The 20,638-nt window shown below is 40.8% G+C and overlaps 1 protein-coding gene across 4 annotated transcripts in view; it reads right to left on the reverse strand.

Annotated features, from left to right (window-relative positions):
- Nucleotides 1-224: 224 nt before the first annotated feature.
- The window catches only part of ogfod3 (2-oxoglutarate and iron dependent oxygenase domain containing 3), a 34,139-nt gene continuing 13,725 nt past the window's right edge, over nt 225-20,638 (reverse strand). For 2 of the 4 annotated variants that reach the window (XM_078279100.1, XM_078279096.1), the window contains exons 8-9: nt 13,344-13,467; nt 855-1,095 (exon numbers count right to left, since the gene is read on the reverse strand). In XM_078279100.1, the coding sequence (XP_078135226.1) occupies nt 944-1,095; nt 13,344-13,467 (276 nt within the window). In that variant the 3' untranslated portion in view covers nt 855-943. Of the gene's footprint in view, nt 1,096-13,343; nt 13,468-14,418; nt 14,556-20,638 lie in introns of those variants that run through there. The other 2 variants (XM_078279101.1, XM_078279097.1) reach the window with 2 other exon arrangements.

Below are 20,638 nucleotides of genomic sequence, written 5' to 3' on the forward strand. Positions count from 1 at the left end.
ATGCTAAGCTCTGCATTCAAAGCACAGACATGAAAGCGGTAATAATATTCACATCTCAATCTTGGAAAGAAAGTAAGCTTATTCCCCAAACTGTTGAATTGTTCATTCAGGTATACACAGGAATGATATTGGTAAATGAAAAGTATTCATCTTGCAACTGAAGCGAGTGAAAATATATAACATACTGAAAGCTTTGTGTGATCAAAATGAGGCAAAGAGACGAGTACTTTTCAGGTTGTGTCCGTATTTTATTTCAAACCAACATCACCGACCACGTTGAAGTAAATGGTAACATACTAGAAAGAGCAACCGCTCCTGGTCAAGGAGAGAGTTCTTCTTAGAAGATAACACCTCCTGGGTCATTAGTGGGGGCGAGTATGAGTGGGGATTTTGTGATCAAAGCTTGATTCAGGAGGTGACTCACCAGATGTTTATCTCTTCTTCGAGGAATTGACAGCTCTTCGTAAAATGAAAAACACACACCGCGACACACAATCCCACTTTAGGGTCTTTGACACCGTTTCAGACGAGAGGCAAACGCTGCTCAAGCTGTGTCCCAAATAATCAAGACGAACTGATTGTGGAAAATGTGTGAGGTGAACAAAAATGCCTAATTCTAGCAATTACGATGGTGTGATTAAAAAAAAACTGCTGTAGAAAATTGGATAAAAACAAAAAGGTCAGTAACAAAGTAAGAGATAAGAAAACACCTCTGCAGAAGAGAGGGTGAATGCATGTGCTTTTTTTTTGTAGCACAATCAGTTAGAGGGCAGCAAGTCAATATATACAAAAAAAGAAAAAAAAATACAGATATTGACCGTGCAGCTACAGGATACCAATGTTACGAGTAAAATCTCACTTCTTCCTTCCCCTCCTTTCTTTCTTGTCTCTCCCCTCTGATCCCCCTTTTTGCAGGGCTTGTTCAAGCCAGTGAGCAGCGCCATCACCCGTGGGTGCCTCCGGGAATGGCAGGGTCAGCGATGGCGTGTGCCGGGTCGCAGGTGAAGGACACGGTGATGGCGTAGCGAGTCCCCCACGCCACCTTCTCCACGCGGTGGAGGTTCTCCGTGCCAGAAGAGAAGAAAGAGACTCGGCCTGGGCAAGGAGGGAATGAGAGACTTTTTTAGGGGAGAGAATTAATGGAATAGCTCAACCTTTCGGGGAATCTGTCCAAGGCTGAGATTCTATATCAATATTATGTCTGCATTACTCACAGGAAACAGTTTACCTCGCATGGTATAAAGACTGGAAGCAGGGGAAACAGCTAGCTTATTCAAAAAATACACCTCTACAGCCCACTCATTTACACAATGCATTTTTTTTTTTTTTTAAAGAAATAAGTTGACATTTTGGGAAATATACAGTACTTACTCGATTTCTTTCCGAAAGTGAGATGAATATTGATAATAAATCCCTTGTCTGTGAGGAAAGTACGGAGTCTGAGTCAGGGCGTGGTTAGCCTAGCTTAGCGATAAGACCAGAGGCAGGGGGAAACCGCTAGCTTGGCTCTGCCAAACAACACCTCTAAAGCGGACTAATTAGCATGTATCTTTTTGTTTAGCCAATACATTGAACATACATTATATTTATGTTATCCAAAGTTATTTTAGGAGGAATTAAATAGCTCATATGCAACCGACCACGTATGGGGTTATGGGGGGCTGGGCTAATGGTTTCCCCTTTCCTCCTGTCTTTGTGCTAAGCTAGGCGAAACATGTCCAGACTTCAGCTAAATTGCGGTTAGCTTCAATATGTAATTTTCCCTAAAATCCCAAATTGTCACACGTACATTTCTCTTCATGTATAGGTTAAATGACAAAGACACATCGTGTTAATTAGTGAGCTTACAAGTCTTTTTACTTTGAACAGAGCCAAGCTAGCTGTTTACCTTGTTCCAGTCTATATGCTGAGCTCTGCATTCAATGCACAGACATGGAAGCGGTAATAATACTCTCATCTAAATCTTGGAAAGAAAGTAAATAAGCTTATTCCCCAAAATGTTGAATTGTTGATTCAAAGTTTACTATGCAGTATTGCTTGTGGAACCGAAGGAAATTTGATGATAGGATGGGACACTTAGGGGGTGAAGGGACAATAAGGACACACTTTTTTCAAGGATTGTATTTTAGCAAACACTGAAATGCATTGTCTGATTTAAAACATTTATACAACTTTTTTTCTTTTCTTGGACCGACACACAGTGTGAGTTTGGAGAGGTTTCCTCTGGGTAAATTCTCTTCATTTATCAGAGGCTTTGCTTCACTGGGCCAACAAATGAGCTATTGCCATTTAACAGCCAGCCAGTCTGGTTCTTTCTAAACACAACCTCGTCTGTCTTAGATAGACATTTGCATTAAATTACGTAGCTAGTCTGCAGTTGTGTCCCATAATGAAGAGATTTACATTTTAAAAGTTTTCAGACTTGTTTTGTTACAAAACTTCCAGGTTATTCGCCTTTTGAAGGAGTTATCTCATTATGTGAATATGAATAAATTGGAATCATTGTGCCCCAATTAGTTTGCTCTGTTTTCCCTCCAAGAAATACTGACGACTTGGGTTTGTGTTTGTGTGTGTGTGTGTGTGTGTGTGTGTGTGTATAAATCCCCCTGGCAGGGCACTAGCTGAGCACGTCAAGGGAAATCAGTGCTCGCAGTTAAACAATGGAATCTACATTGAAAACCCAAAGAATGGGAAATAAAAAGATGGAGAGTGAATCTGCAAAAAAACAAAAAAAAACAAAGAGTGTGAACAGCAAGACAATAAGTGGCAAGTGACAAGTCTGCTTGTTTTATGTTTTTGAAAAGAAGGGCATTTTCAAGTGCTCAAATTAGCCACACAGCTTTAGATAACTGCACAATGAAATAATCTTTGAAAAATAATCCTGTGCACTTGTGGATATAAACGTTCCCAGTGTTTACTGTGAAGGGGCCGAACACATTCAGTACAGTCAGCAGAGCAGATTAGTGGCAACACAATGACAGAGTTATCCCAAGACACTTTACAGACAGAGTGGGTCTAGACCACACTATAATTTACAAAGACCCAACACTTTTCCCACAAGCAAGCATTTGGGGCAACGGTGATGAGGAAAAACGTCCTTTTAGGCAGAAACCTTGGACAGATCCAGGCTCTTTGTGGGCAGCATCTATCGCTGCCAGTTTGGACACAGACACTGATACAGATATAGAGAAATATGATTCATAATTAGAGCGACTGGAATGATGAACAGTGGTAGTTATAGTAACATTAAAGATAGTGGAACTAGCTGGATGTTACCTGCTTAATTGTCATGAAGGATATCCAAAGTTAATTAAAACAGGTCAAATCTAATATACATTCTTTTATTGATCTATTTCAAATTCTATGAGCTTCTCTCTCAGAAGTAAGAAAACCTCATTCAAAATCCCATGGACATTTGTAATAACGCTACTCATTACAAATCCAGCCTTAGAACAGAGCCTTGCTCAACAGTATATCATGTGGCTCACTTCATATGTCTAGATAAGGATTGTAGTTTTTAAACAAACAATCTAATATCACTGTTTATCTAATATTTCCGTTTTTTTAGGGATCTTTTACACTGCCTCGTTTGGTCCGGACTTTCAGACGTTTCAGTTTGATTAGAATCAAGATTTCTGGTGTGAAACCTGCCCCGGACCACGGTCGGCCCGAACAGCCCAAATTTATCGTCGTGTTATAAAAAAACCACGTGCACTTCAGTGCACTGACGTGTGAAACCAAAACTAACCGAATGAAAAGTATACAATGTAACAAAAACATGAACTTTTAGGTTTCTGGCTAAAAATGTTGGGTCTTTGTAAATTGGAGAGTGTGGTCTAGACCTACTCTCTGTAAAGTGTCTTGAGATAACTCTTGAGATTGTTATGATTTGATACTATAAATTAAATTGAATTGTACTTGGCCATGCAGCATTTAGACTTCTATTAGCAAGTACCTGGAGATACCTCTGGAGAAATACATATCTTTAAAAGTTTGAAGCTTTAAAAGAGTCACACCTCAGCCCTGCTGTGCACTAACGTAGTGACTGACCAGCAGGAGTACCTCACAATGTTCCAACATATACTGTATGCAGATTTTGATATGTCTGTAATAAGCTTGAATCAGCTGACAATATCAGCCATGCCAGGTTTATTTCCTAATTAAAGGCAACGCAATTTCTGCTGTGTGCCACTGACTGCTCCATTAATGAATAATGCATCAAATTTGTTCACAGTAAGTTTTTGTTTGCAAGCTAAATGGTAGGCACAAACAAATATGTGATTTCATGAATTGCTCAAAGGCAATTTATTTTCCAGGCTTGTTCCGCTCTCCAAACTGTTGCTGTACTCAGCTGTGTAAGCATCAGGAGGCATTCGAGAATTCGCACTGTATTTACTGCGGGTTACTCATCCGATTACAAATTTCCCTCTGGGGAGTACTAATGCATATGTGAAAAAAAGTGGAAGGACAGGAAGCTATGTGAAATCTGGTGAGTTGCCTCAAGTGATGTCACTTGTGTCAGCGTTGATTGGGGCAGAAGACTACAAATTAGAAAATAAAAAACAAGTCCTCCAAACCATACGACGATGTGGGTTGATTATTCCGTAACGGTCGGAAACGAAGCAAGCAGGAAAGGTTAGCACATTGAACATTTTAAATTAAACAGCTTATTAACGTGGGCTTGTTGTCCCGTGTGCGCTGATGCGCTCATCTGTTGACATTTCCGAATGCCTTCCTACAGTTGCTTAATAAAAGCGGGCTTTCCACACAAAAACGTAGCCTATATGTGTCATTAGTAGGCTATGAGGAAAAAAAATTAGATTTTAACTGTGTCGGGCTCGGACACAAATTTCTTAATGCCTGTCGGGCTCGGGCCGGGTTCGGTCACGGCTCTGTCGGACGCGGGCCGGGCTCGGACAGAAAAGTTCGGCCCGATCCGGACTCTAGTGGCAACCATATTCCAGTTAAAAACATATCAAATCAAATTTAACAACAAGAAGTTGATGAAGAAAATACCTGCACTCCAAATTTAGTGCAGTTGGAGTGGAGTTAATGCTAATGGGTGCTCAAAACAATTGAATAATAAGATAAACTTGCAATAACCAATGTCTACATTACTAGTTGCTACTGGATATTCGGACAGCGACAACCCACACACATAAAATAATTATTGGAGATCAAACGTTTACCTAACTATACACACCCTGAAACACAAAGAAAGTAAATAATCAATTCCACTGAAATTATTTAGTAAAAAGGCTTACATGAACAACATAGGCCAAGTGCACAATTCAACACAATCTGACACAACTGCTGTACACCCATAAAGAACATAACAGTATAGGCAACAAGGGGCCAGCCTATTAACAAGCCAGACCAGTTATAATAGGCTAGCTAATGTCCTCAAAGAAAGCACACAAGGGCACGCAATAAAATGCAGTCAGTTACCATGAAAACATAGGCCCACACAGCTACTAAATATTAAAATTAGGTTTTACACTCAACATTGACCATTAGGGCTGAACGATTTTTGACAAAAATATTGCGATTCAATATGCGATTATTTTTTAAGCTCTTTGTCTTCTGTATTATTCAACAAAGACAATTGTATGAACAATACAAGATTAGATAGATTAAACAAACTGTTCTTTCCTGGAGGCCAGGCCTGGATGTGATGATGAAATTAGGTGATGCATGAATTTATATGAATGACATCTTTTATTTAACTACTTCAGTCACAGTCGTATATTTAGCGCTGACCAAGCCTGGTGTAAACATTCATATGAAAGTCAGAAACAAATCACACAAACTAAAGTGCAGATTGCAGAAATATAAAAACAAATATGTGGCTTTACCACACTTAGTAGTATTTACATTTAATTATCATTTACTGTAATAAACATATGTAAACGTGGATTGCACTTTTTAAACACTGTCTTTGAATTTTACTAGACAGTTAAATAAGTAAAAATATAGTATATACAGTATATACGACGGTGTTATTTTTTTTTACAGCGCTGCCTCCAGGCCCTCCCTCCCTCATGAAGTTGCGTGCCGTGTGCATGACAGCGTCAACATTGCACTCACACTCCGAGACAGAGAGGCTATCGTTACGTTAGCAGTGGCATGCTGCTGCTGGTCTTGCCGTGGGTGTAACTGTACTAATAAAACTGTTGAAACAACGCAGCCAGTGCTGTGAAAGCTCCCCGAACGTCATTTATCAGAGTCTAGTTGTTACCCCTCCCCGTGGCAGTCTCCTCCACTCCATATCTTTATAACAGAGCTAGCTAACTGGAGCTAACCGCTAATCAGAGCTAATCGTTGCTAACCGAGCCTTCAGTTCTGCGTGCCTGTATCCATAAACTGCATGTATGGACTCGAGCCTGAATAAAACCCTTCATTTGATTAAAATGGCTATAAAAGTTTTAAACTACAAATCAGAGTTGTTTGAATGACAGAAATCTGCTCAAGGTACGGCGTAGCGTTAGCATGCTAAGTTGATGCTTTCTCTGCGGGCGCAGACTGATTTGCTCTTGCGAGTCACGTGACCAAATCACAGCCTTTGCGATTAGGAAATTGCGTCTTAACATATCGCGATATTATCGCAATGCAATTAATCATTCAGCCCTATTGACCATTGCTCGGAAGCACACACGGAATTGGTGTATATGCCTGCACTTGAATGCATTTAAAACACTGATTGACTGACATGTTGTTGGGGTAAAGCATTGCAGAAACACTTCATAATCATGGTCAGCAATCATAGTTAGCTTGTGAATTTACTGACAAGCTAGTTGTTATCAATGAGCAACTAATTATCTTTGTCATCTGTTCAACACCAACTCTTGCTCTTCAATTCACGCCTGTAGTCGATTTTTGCTTTTAATAATAGCCAAACGTTAGAGACCCAAAGGGGATGGGTGTGTAATGCTAACAAGATGCTAAACAGTTATGTGACTCATCTGATGCCACTACCATGATTTGCTGCTAGAGTGAAATGCCCATAAACACTGCCGGCACAGTTGCAAGGCACACGACACATCAACACACTTTCCAACAAATGTATTGATTACTCCCACAGCCTCATAATGAATTAGTGGAGGATGAATCACACAGGCTGTATGGTGTCTCTAGGGAGGATGGGATGGAAGTTAAAGGTTAATGACATGGGACAAAGCTGAATTAATTCCAGATTGATCTATGTGAAAAATACGTTCCCAAATGCAATTACCTGGATTACTTTGTGACTCTGCCCACAACTACCATTTAAACACCCTGGAGAAAAGAGGAAACAACATTTGTTTCCCACTGCACCATTTCATCAGCCTGTAGAGCAGCATTGCGGCTACTTTTAGCGGGGAGGCCACTCGTTTACGATTTCTGGGGTTTTCAGTGTTTTATACAGTCATGGAGATGAGCCACCTACCCCGAAACAAAGACCCACTCCCCTATCATTATTAAAAAATAAATACAATTTAAAATGTACCTTCAGTTAAAAACACTGCCGGTGCTATCACACGACAATAGCAATTATATGTGGCTTTGATGTAGGTACATTTTAAACGAGTCGTGCATGGGGAGCCAACAGAAAGTCGCTTGGCCGGCTCGGCCAGAGGGAGTCTCTAAAGCTGCAGACACACTGACCAGACGGCCGACCAGACGGCAAAAAAGGCAGTCGGACTGATCAGTCTCCCCGAGTTGGTCAAAAAAGTGCCTTGGAACACACCCAAGCGACGAGATGCAATACGTCTCCATAACAGTAGACGGCGCTAATCTGTATTGTCGTCCAAAAATGAAAACCGGCAGCTGATTGGACGAACGCGTCACGTGGGTCTGGTTTCTCTGGAAATTCAAAGACAGACTGTCATGGCGGCTTGTTCAGAATACGTTCTCATATTGTACTAAAATAGTTCACCGAAACACGTTTCTGAAAACATTTTAAGCGAGTAATGGGCCATGCAGTTGCTGAATCTGTCTTCATTTCAGATCAACAAAGGTCAGTTTAAAAGATTTGTCAGATTTTGAGAGACTCTAGTCACGCTCATTCCGCTCCCCGTTTCCGGGTTAGCACTCTACCAATCAGATGGGTCATTTGAGTCCGACTGCCGGCAGTGCCCGCCCCGCCGATTATACATGTCAAATCGGCCAAAATGAAGGCCGACGGCCCCTCGGACGGACGACGGTACAGAACACACCGAACAGACTCGAGTCACTGACCTCGCCAGACTGTCCAACGGCTGATTATCGGCTTGGTGTGTCAGCGCCTTAAAACGCATGCTCTTTACTAGTTTGGTCAGAGAAAGTCCCTCATTGTGCATGCACTATGTGGAAGACCACAGAAGGCAAATTAACTTTTCCAGCACATATACCAGTAGGGCTGGGTATTGTTCAAAGAGTTTTGATACTGGTAGCGACACCAATACAGTAACTTTGATACTGGTTCCTGAACAATATTTTTTCTATACCAATTTTATAAAATCCATTTTAAAGCTATAGTGCGCAACTACTTTATATTAATGAACGTCCGTTACATTGAAGCCATTGCCAAATGAGTTGATATAAAGCTAATTAAGCCTATCAGCTCCACAAAAATCTCTCTGTATTTCTCAGTATGGCTAGGTTTACAAAATGGTGTAGCCGGGCGACATTCGCGCGCAGCAGCTCGAGTGACGCATTTTACGTCACCGCAGAGAAGCAGCGTTCACTTTAGCTTTAACAAAAACAAATGACAACATTACGGTACAAATTAGCTCCTTTACACATGTGACGCACACTGTAGTCAAGCCTCTGAAAATGTAAAACGACACAGAGGAGCTCTGTGTGCGTGAGTTTTTCCTGCACGCCTCTACGATGTGTAGACATTATTAGATCTTTGCAGAAGCATACTGCATGCTTATTGGCTCATTGACGCTGATAAGATTTACTCCTAAGGTATTGAAATTTGGTATTGAATGACAAGGCATTTTTAGATACTTGATATGATGGGAGGTAAATCGGTCAGTGCCTTAAAACTATCAAAGTTTGGTACACAGCCATATGTACCTGGCACGCAACTTACATTGGAATTAATGGAGCACCATCTTGGAACGTGGTATTAGGGCTGGGCGATAGGGAGAAAATCAGATATCATGATATTCTTGACTAAATGCCTCAATATCAATATTGTGGCGATATTCTAGGTTGACAATTGATGCTTTAACAAAATATCTTCACACTTAGATTTTAGATAAATAATCATCAGTAACGTGGACATAATGTCTAAGTGGGGAAAAGGCAAATAATAGCACAGCTAGAACAGTCTACTGGTTTTAAAGGCTGCATTACAGTAAAGTGATGTCATATTCTGAACCTACCAAAAGACAAGACTTATGTCATATCACAATACGACGATATCCACAATCTAAGACGATATCTAGTCTCATATCACGATATCAATATAATATCAATATATTGCCCAGCCCTACGTGGTATCCAGTTTTCTTAATACAAGCATGGTTGAGTCTGACAAAAGATAACTGGCTGATGATGTCATAATGGGTTATCAAGGCTTGGGTTTGGAGACCGAAAACTGCGTTACAAACTTTGACCACAGAGTTTAAATTACGCCCCGAGCACAGCACTGTTTAGCACCTTATAAAACGGGAATTAGCCCTGTGCCATGTGCTAAGAATCGCTCCAGACATTTTCCTTGCATTCAGTCTCTATGTTTGCTGAAGTGCAGCCACCAAGGTCAAGATGGGGGTTTTAAGGAAGCAACCCAGCTGAGATTATCTATGTCCCCTGTGGTTGTCTAAGCCGGCAGGTTAACCTCTATTTGCTCCTCTGGCAGACGTGCCTTTTTTACTGTCTGTCCTTCCATTGCTCCATTTGTATCTGCCTTTCCCAGCCCTAACACCCTCTCTCTCTATCACGTATCTACTTGATCTATCTCCCAGCCATTTTCTGTCTGTGCCCACCCTCCATACGGTCTCTCAACTTGCCCTATAGGGGACACATTCAGCAAGTCTATCAGTCATCTATCTCCCTGTCTTCTAATCCTCCACTCTTTTTTTCATCCTCCTTCCTTCCTTCCTCCGCAACTTCAAAAACACTTCCACTTCAGCCCCCCTGATGCTCACTGTCATTGCATTCTCAACTTTTGCTCTCTCTGACAGCCGAATCGCGATTGTCAGCCTGCTATAATTACACGTTATGATCGCTGTCAACCTCAAAGAGCCATGATTATCTCGGCGAACCAGATATAAGGGATCAGACTCACACCAAGTCAAAACCTGTCAGTCAACTACCCAGCAAAGAGTTTTTTCAATGAGGTGAGGTGGGTTTTTTGATGGGCTATTGATGCATTATGCATGGGGTTTTGCTGTGTCTCCTACTTGATGCACCTCTCTAAATAAAAATCACAGTGACAGGAGTAATGACAGGGGTTGGGTTTTACCAGTGGCTTTTACAGGTCTGTCATATTTATATTCTCGAGCATGGGTCACTAAGAATTAGAAAATCTATGAGGGAGGGCCTTAGTGAGAGAGTAGTCGCCCTTCTTCTCTTTTGTCCCGTCACTTCCTCCATCTCCTCTTTCTCTTCTTCACCTAGCAGGTTGCACTGGGTTTAAGATCACACTGTCACCATTCTCTCTGTTGTCTGGAGGTTATTCTCACTTCACAAGATGGCTGTCACAGGAGACGAGGCGGCAAGCAAGCCACACTCACTCTTTATTACCATATGACCTTCAGTCAGCGTCACTCAACCGTTCCATCATGGGTTACTGTCAGTGGCCCAGGATGCTTCACTGCTGCTCACTGACGGGTTAGAGGCTTGTGTCTGACCGGCACATGGGGAGTTCAATGCAGAGTCGAGATGACGGGGGGTGGGGTGGGGGGAGAATTGTGCGCGAGGAAAGAGAAGGATTGCTTTTTTGAATTGCTCTTCATTAAAAGTGGCAGAGGAATTGGTTTAGAGGGCAGGAGATGATGGTTAATGGGTGAGATAAGGGAAGGAAGTGAAAGAAGGGACAAGGTGAACAGAGACGACAAAGGAGGGTTTACTGTCAAATACGATATGGTGGAAGTGACGCCGTCAGGAAGAGGGAACGCCCTCAGGAGATGTTTTCTATATTGAACAGATTGACTAAGCCTTCGCTCATTCAGGAGCTACACAGTTTACAGAGGCCAGGCAACAGTATCTTGACAGTGTAAAGCTTCCACTTTTTCACAAACGCAGTAGAAACTGCTACATAAAAAAGTCATAGTTTGCAAACAGTCATGAGATAATCAATAGCCGTTTTCACATGGGAACTTGGGACTATGTGCCAGGAATCATGTCCCAACATAGTCCAGAGTTTCACTTTCACACATGTAGCACACAACAGAGGATTCTTCGTGTCAGATGCGTTCTGATTTGCTTGGATTTGATTAGACGAAGGGTGGTGCTGGGTAGAGCGTGCAGCAGACAGGCTATGATGCAGATTACACGGTTTCACGGAGCATTCATAATTTGGTCATAAACAAACAAGTCTCTTGCCATTCCTTGATTTGTCTGACGATTTCGGCGTCGGCCCAAGAAGTTCCCGAATTTCATCAGCTCTCCAGATATTTACGTTGCTGTCTTACAGCGGGAACACACGTCACGCGTAAGCGTAAGTAAGGCAGCGTAGCGCAGCTATTTTTATTTCGCCGGCAATGTTATCCAATCTCTCCGGCCACACAGGGCGCGTAGCGTCCTCGTAGCGTGATACGCGAGCGTATGTGTCAAACCAGGCAGGTAATCACATACAGGAAGACCACAGTGCAGCCGGATACTTTACAAAAATAAACACATTTCAAATTAAAACAGCAAGGTTCATGGTGATTTTGGCTGTCTTGACTTCTCACAGCGAGACACGCAATCAGGCAATCAGGCACACACAGCACAGAGAGAGAGAGAGAGAGAGAGAGAGAGAGAGAGAGAGAGAGTCTGGTATGATGGGCCAGGCACACGATCAGGCTCATCATTATCTACTATTAAGGGGGATTCATCATCAAATTGCTAAACCTGAATGAATTTTCATGACCTTTAAGTGTTTTTGTGATTTTTCCATTAGATTATTAATAACTTAAAACCCAGGACAGAATTTTCATATGCTTGTATAAATTTGTTGTGTTACCACTACATCTTACAGCCTTTTTACAAATTATATAGCTTGTCGTTTCATTTTTGGCCTGAAAAATATAGAAAATATAGTGACGTATAGTGACTTTCCAGTTCAATGTCCTGCTGTCCTGCTCTATGGTTCTGAGACGTGGAAAACCCCCGGGGCACTCACTGGCAAGATACAGGTTTCAACAAAAGCCTACGTTATATCCTAAAGCTATGGTGGTCCACCAAAACCATGAATGAGGAACTGTGGAGGACTACCACATAGTAAGACACAGTCAAAAGAAGATAGTGGAAATGGATAGGTCACATCGTAAGAAAGGACACAAAAAACATCACGAGACAAGCCCTGGACTACAATCCACAGGGAAAGAGGAAACAGGGTAGGCCAAAAAAATACCTGAGTAGTTATATGCTACAAGATTTAGAGAACATTAAAAGTAAGCTGATTGGAAGCAAAAGCCCGTGTCCAGAAAAGAGTGAGATGGAGAGCTATGGTGGATGCCTTATGCCACAAAATAGTGCAAATGAATATGGGGAATGGAAGTTGAAAAGTTTACAAAGAAGTACACAGTCAAAACAGCAGAGCAAAAGCGCTGAAAATGAACCTGCCGATTCAATTAGTTGTCTGAAACAAGTTGGCAAACTCATTCTGGTACATTCCTTTTAAAGGGAGCAGCTCGGAAACTGTCCTGATTTGTCCACAGGCTCCCCAGAGAATTGATCCAATTCCCCTGTTTTTAAATGCCTCACACTTGTCTCTGAAGTCCTGAAACCCTAAACAGGTTATGTGGTTTTTACGCAGGCAACGTTAAAATATCCCTCACTTAGCCACAGACCGCTGGATTTCCTATGGGATCAAGATGCTTTTATGTCTAACCATCTGGGTACTACATGTATATGCGAGGTAAAGCCTAATCCTCTGCACCTTCACTGAGCAGCAGTCTGTGCTGCTGATTACCCACTTCCAAAAGGATTACCCCCCACTAAAACCACCTCCAGATTCATAATGCAGCTGAGTACAGCAATATCATTTTAAGAATAGCTGTAATAATAAAATCCTTTATCGCACATCACTTACTTCAAGTGTCAGTTAATAGGCATATATAGACAAAGCCAGGGGTTACCAGGTGTTACTACTGATTTACAATATCCTGCCTTACAGCAGATCAAACATCACTGTCTTTGAAGCTCAAGTAGGAAAAGCGTGGTACCTGCCCGTGGTTCCACTGTCCGGTTGTTATTTTGGTCCATGAAGATAAATCTTCCTCCAGTGAAGTCAGTGCCGTAGTCAGACAGGTACAGGAGTGAGGTGTAGTCAAAAGAGCCATAAGTCACCTGACAGACAGTGAGAGAGGAAGGCAGTATCTGCATTTAATCTAAAATGCAGATGTTTAGCAGGTATAATATTTTCCAGTTTCACCGTCTTAATTATGCTAATTTGCATCCAAAACGAAGTAAGTTTCAAGTTTATTTAGTACTGCCAAGGTTGGTGGGGTTGCCATTGGTTTTTCCAGGTTAAACTTAACAGTTGTCAAGACAGTTCACTAAAAGCCAAGGATGTCAGAAGAGTCAGTACACTTCATCCTCAGCAGAATATAAATTTGTAAAATAAACCACATTTCATAACAATCCATCTGATTAAAGGACAATTCCAGCGCAAAATGAACCTAGGGGTTAATAACAGATGTGTACCGAGTTGACAGTTCTCTGGGATATGTTTTCATGCTAAATGTGTGTCTAGCTTGAAACAAGCTAGCGCAAACCGGTGATAGCTTATAACGCTAGCCTTCGGGGCAGAGGGTTTATACTCTCTCTTTTTTTTTTTTTTTTTCAACAACAACACGGTTTAATATGTAGGGACCCTCATTATGCTACCGTTGAAGTGTGGTGATATTCTGAGCTTTGTTAGTGGTGTAGAAATAGCCCCGAAGGCTAGCATTATAAGCTATCACCGGTTTGTGCTAGCTTGTTTCAAGCTAGAGACACATTCGATTAGCATGAAAACATGTCCCAGAGAATGGTCGACTCGGTACGCATATGTTATTAACCCCTAGGTTCATTTTGCGCCGGAATTGTCCTCTAATGTTGAAATATTTCAGTTTCGACCAAAGTGGTGGAACAACCGACCTACCGTCAGACTGACATCCCTTAAGCCATGCCGCCGTGGTTACAAATTTAAATTGAGCACCATATCAAAGTTTGTTGAATTAAGAGACCCTCTCTAATTGAATTATGGGATGTGTAGAATCCAAGGCTTTTGGAACAGTCAGGATATCGCTATCTCACCTGCCCCAATTCACTAGGCAGCACGGAGGCTCAGTGGTTAGCGCTTCTGCCTCACAGCAAGAAGGTTCTGGGTTCGAATCCAGGTTGTTCTGGGCCTTTCTGTGTGGAGTTTGCATGTTCTCCCCGTGTTTGCGTGGCTTTCCTCCAGAAAGACATGCATGTTAGGTAATTAGGACTACAGTTGAAAATTAGCTGACCGGCTAACACTGACACAGTTACAGAAATGTTGATTAATGTGCATTGTCCTAATCAAATAAACTTACAAACAACTACATTTACCGAAGTACAATACTAAATTGCTGGTGCATAGATACAGAAATGTAGCTCCCATGAAACGAAACAGTGTGACCGCTGTGAATCAGTTTAACTTCTGACAGTCGGTTTTCTTTTAGTTCCCCAAATGTATTCTGTGAAATGTTACCCAGCATCAGCTTTATGATCACTTCAAACAGCATGTCCCAGAAGACTTCATTCTTTATACTGTAAGGGTGCTTCATGTGAACAATGTGCTGCACTAACTGCAGTAACTCAACCATGTTTGTGGACACTGTCAAACATTCTTATTGGAAAGAGTAACGATGGTCTTTTCTCATGGGCTCACTTGCTGCGGACTCCCCATCTCAACTGCTCTCCTCATTAGACCTTGGGGAATAATTAAATATAGGAGAGTTTTATTATTATTATTAATGTGTTAATCACTTTAATGTTGCAGCTGGTAAATGTGGAGCCAATTTTATTTTTTAAATATATTTTGTATATTACTTTAAATAGTGCTGATTAGCTAGCAGGGGTGGGGAGAAAAAAAAATCAATACAGTATAGTATCGGGATATTTTCTGTGGCAATACTGTATCGATACACAGATGCCAAGTATCGATCTTTTATTATATATGTGTTGGTCAGTTTGTCTGCTTGACAATCCCATTTAGCCGCAATAAAATTGTGTGAGATGAACAAACAGGGAACATTTTTCTTTTTAGATAAAACAGATGTTGACAAAGTTTCCTTTTGGGGAGATAATGTGAAATTGGGAACAATTTGAAGTTGGAAAAAAGGTAATAAATTGCAATATATCACAGAATATTGCAATATGTTGAAAATCGCAATAATATCGTATCATGAAATAAGTGTCCCGATGATATCGTACCGTAAGGCCTCTGGTGATTCCCACCCGTAGAAGCTAGTGAATTTCTCGCTCGGAGACAATCATATCATAATTAATTTATTGATTATATTTTGTATTGTTCATCTGAATCTGCAAGGTAACTAGTAATTAATGCTGTCACACAAACGTAGTGGGGTAAAAAGTACTATTTTATCTGAGATGTAGTGAAGAAGTATAAAGTAGCACAAACTGGGAACTTAAAACGGTGATTGTCGCCAAAAGGCGAGTTTGCAGGTATGAATATATAATATGTAGGCATACTTGCAAGTCGCACTGGTGCAAATATTTATGCAACTAAATGGATTGTAGTCTCAAGGCAGGCCTTAAGATGTAGCCAAATTAATTAATGCTAAATAAATTGCTGCACAAGTTACAACAGCACCAATAAGAGATGCTCAGATCCATGAGGGCCAACTGAGATCAAACATCCAGTGTGTAGCCTTAATGTAACATCAAAGAGGGAGTTGACAAGGAACCAGAAGTGGAATATAACATCATTTACGACTGGGGTCGCTTTCACTTGATCTTACCTCAAGAAAGAAAAGAAAGAAAGAAGAAAGAAAAACAAAGTGAACTGCTGGGAATTTGATGAATCGCTGAAACTTCAAACCAATCCAGGCTAGAGAACACTCATAATTGTTTCCAACTTCTATAATTATGAATAATAATATAGTTCTAGAATTTCAATATGCAACTTTTCACATTACATGACAATTCATTTATATAAATTATCTGCGTGTATCTGTCTAGACGACTGTCTCTACCTGCCCCATTAACCTGTAACTGCCTTCTCCTTGATAACTGAGATCTGATGAGTTGTATACCATTTGTTGCAGGCATGTTTAACAGTGAACTGGATTTTAATTTACAAGGCAAGGCAGCAATTTGGAGTCATGTCATCAACAACTATGGAGAAAATAAAGTATAGAGAAGTCATAATGGCTGAGAAGCTGCATAGCGTTATCATGTGTACTCATATTAAAAAGGTAGTATGATATTTTGTCAACTAAGGGTGCTTGATTAGCCCACAGTGTACAGCATGCTAATGTTAAAGCAGCATTAATGATTGGCACCTGGCCAATATAGGGTGCACCTGCCAGCCACAAAACGTAATTAAAACATTGTTATGAGCAAATGAATTGGTTTGGTCTTTTAAATCATTTTAATATAACTTCACATGAAGTCAAAGTTGTAGTCTGAGTCATTGCAGTCAGGGCAGAGCCCGTGGAGAGCTTAGGGGATAGGTCCACCTAACCCTAACCCTAGCCCTAACCCTAACCCTGTCACTTGCCATCCCGCACCTGCTCACCCACTCCCACCTTGGGCTTTGGCCTGGCTCGTGCCGTAACGCTACCTTCGGGAGAAGGCAGCACCACCAACAACCCCCTACTTTTATGGTTGGTTTAGATGTTAGCACTGTAAAGCCATGTTGTGTCAGCTAACTTATGTTAGAAGTATGAGGCGCGCCACTCGAGTCGGAGGGGACAATCGGCCCTTTCCTCCCTGGGTGAGGCGAATAAGGGGAAAGCGGTGCGTGCTGGCATTAACAGATTTTTTTTTTGCCCACTTGGGGCCATATAAATTTGTCAGTGAACGCGTTAGCTAACGATTACCGATCAACACATCCAGCAACAAGGTCTGATTTATTTTTTAGCTCCGTTTTGGTTTCCACCAACTCCTGTGAAAAATATCTGGCTCTTTAGCTGCTAAATGCGCCACTATGTTTACTAGCTAGTCGCTAACTTTGTCTTTCTACTGTTTGGTTCTGGGCAGGTAGCTTTTTGGGGTGAAAACAGTTGCCTTTTGAGGTTGAGAAGGAAGTCAATAAGAGCAGGGTTTGTGAGCCAAACAAGCAAAATAATGTGCTAAAAGAGGCTAAAATAGCATAGAACTGAGATAAAAAAAATATTGATTAGTGCAGCTTTAAAGGGTTGGCGCACCCAAAATGTATTACTTAGATTACTCTATTATCAAGCTGGTCTACAAGTTCATTTCAGCAGCTTGACAAGCCAAGGTCATGAATGAAAATACATTTGACATTAGTGTCTGCCACTAGAATTCAGTTTCGTTACAAAGGAATGTTATCCCTGCCATGAATGAGATATAAAAACTCTTTCCGTGCTGTCAAACAACGACTTTGCTTTGACACCGTTTCAGTAATATGATCGATGGGGAGATAATTCACCACCAGAGACCATTTACATTTAAATGAGGGTTGGGTTAGTCAATTAGCCCCAAAATGGCGGCAGAGACAGATGGGGAAGAGACATGGGTCCTTACAGATTAGATTTCTCCAGCTGTCGAGGGCCAGAGGGAGAGGATGAGGTGACACATTAATATGGATGAGGTATCTACAAAACACTATTTCTTATAGCTTTGGTAAAACAATAACAATAAATAATAGCAAATGTACTCCCAATCAGAGGAATTCCTATCAATTTACAAGTTACCAACTATTACAGTTTCCACTTTTTAACTAAATAAGTTGTAGAGCATTGAAACGTTTTATCCCCTGACAGACATCTTCATTTGTTTGAAACTTGCCTCAAGGTCTTCTCTCAAATCCTGAGCAACTTTATCGTCTCATGACAATGATCAAAGTGCAAAGTGAAGCACTCGATGTGTGACGTGAACACTTTACATAACAGAACAGAGGCATGGGCTATAGGATTAAGGATATGGCCTGAAGGCGAATTACACTTATTTTAAGAAATTATTGAAGAATAGCTATTTCTTGGTTCAGCAATATCTGAAATGAGCAGCAGTTCAATGTCTGAACTGATTGTTAAGGTGAATGTGAGAAAGCCAAAGAGGATTTTCCGGGCACAGGTTACATGTACGTACGTTTTCAGTGAATCTCTGTGGCTTTAAATGTCTTAACTGACTGTACTGCCCATTTTTCAAAGATCAGTATTTAGGCAAACCATCTAAAATGAATTTCAAGATAACATTTTGAAAATGATTAAAATGCATTCATCCATTTTCTGCTGCTAATCTGATTTCACGTCTCATTGGCAGCAGGTTAAAGAAAGGGTTGGTTTGAAACTAAGGCAAAAGTGTTTTTAGCTGTTAAAATCAAACACGATCCAAAGTGCCATCGTAGAGAGTGAGGTGACTTTGCCTCTAGGTTTTTTTTTAACCTTTATTTATTCAGGGAAGGTTCACTGAGAGATAGCCTCTCTTTTGCAGGAACGCCCTGATCACATTCACACAGTTCCACATTCATACCTGGAAGCTGCCCGGTACAACCACAGTCTGATCTGCTGGCCACTGAGCAGCTCCACTGGAGCGGTTGGAGGTTAAGGGCCTTGCTCAAGGGCACCTCAGTGGTGGTAATGAGGGAGGGACAAGCGCTGTTCTTTCACTTTCCCCACCCAGATTTTTTATCCTGTCGGTCTGGGAATTGAACCGGCGACCTCCCGGTCACAAGCTCGCTTAGGCCACCACTGCCCTAAGTATACTTTTTGATGTTTTTAAACTTAATATTTTATTTATACTTATTATCCTTTTTTAATCAAATTGCAGTCTTTTGCGATTTGATAAGGGCACAAAGACAAAAAAGTCTTAGGGACAAAACCTTTTTAAAGCAAATTAAAATTCAAAGAGATAAAAACCTTTAGAAAAAAACTATGCCAAAACATTATTTTTTTTAACTCATTAACGGATGTGATTTAAAATGTAGCAAAGTACAAAACTTGAAACAAAACATACCTACAGTGCTAACCATAAGTGAATACACCCATGCTAAAGTTGACTAAAAAGAGGAATAAAAAAAATCATCAAGTTCACGAAAGGATCTCGGGAACACCTTTACACAATCACACATTAAAAAAGTCCTATAAAAAATATTTTACATTCTGAATACGTATGTTGTCAGTGTGCTAATGTTGGAGTGCCGACCCGACTCTTAGCAAACAAGCAATTGCGCCTGCTTAAGAAAGTTAACTAGTTGCAAGTTTGCGGTAAAATGCAGTTGGGTTGTCGAGGTCAAAACACTATATGTAGCAGCTGTGAATCAAATACACTTATTATAAATAATGTTATGTCATTTTTTTTACTCTTACACTGAAAAAGGCACGTGTTGAGGATGAGGACCAGCGTGAACCGGAGGTATCAGTCTGAAACGGAGCTCAACAGTCCGACCGGTGTAACTAGTTATGTTATTAATTTGTTTACAATATTTTCAGGCTTCAACCAGTGCTGCTCAAGCAGAAAGACAGGGTCACTGGGAGAGAAAGAGATAGATTCGTTAGCCATTGAAAAAGAGTAGGAAAGGAGTACATCGTCCAATGGCGCGTCCTCCTCAATTTTTGATACTTTATTGTTACGAAAATAAGTATTATGTGGGGTGGGGTTAAATACTTATTTTCGCACCACAAATTGCTTTCTAATCTGTGGGAAACACTGCTGCCTCTATGGGAATTTAACATAGGGGGGTGTATACTTATGCCCCCTGTATTTTAAGGAAGAACATGTATTTATTTACGATACTAAATGTTATTCATTCACAAAGAGAATTGGTGTCCTTTAAGGTTGGATTTTTCCTAATTTTTTTAATTAAGGCATTAAGATCAATTTCCAAAAGATGATTTTTTTTTTATTCTCTTTTTAGTCAACTTTAGCATGGGTGTACTCACTTATGCTTAGCACTGTAAGTAAAAGTAAAAATTACAGATTTTAAAAACTACTTTAAAAAGTAAAAGTACACAAATAAACTACTAAATTACAGTAACGTGAGTAATTGTAGTTAGTTACTTTCCACCTCTAGACAACGGACATACAACGGTGTCTTTCAAACAAAGGGAGGAAACACCTCGAAATTTGGCGAAGCACCTGAAACGGCACCGCGATCTCTTCAAAGAATTCAAGGTGAGCGAGTTTCCAAGTCGTATTAACGTCATGTACAAACTGTAAAAATGATAATCCTGAGCCTGGAACACACATCTGTTTGTTTAAGGCAGCTGGCATTGTTGCCGTAAAACCAGCTAACTGTATGCTCCATGTAATGTTTGCGATTCGCCAGTTATTTGTTACCAACGCATTGTAACTAACCAAC

The sequence above is a fragment of the Sander vitreus genome, chromosome 21 (genome assembly GCF_031162955.1).
Source record: "Sander vitreus isolate 19-12246 chromosome 21, sanVit1, whole genome shotgun sequence".
In the NCBI taxonomy this organism is placed as follows: Eukaryota; Metazoa; Chordata; class Actinopteri; order Perciformes; family Percidae; genus Sander; species Sander vitreus.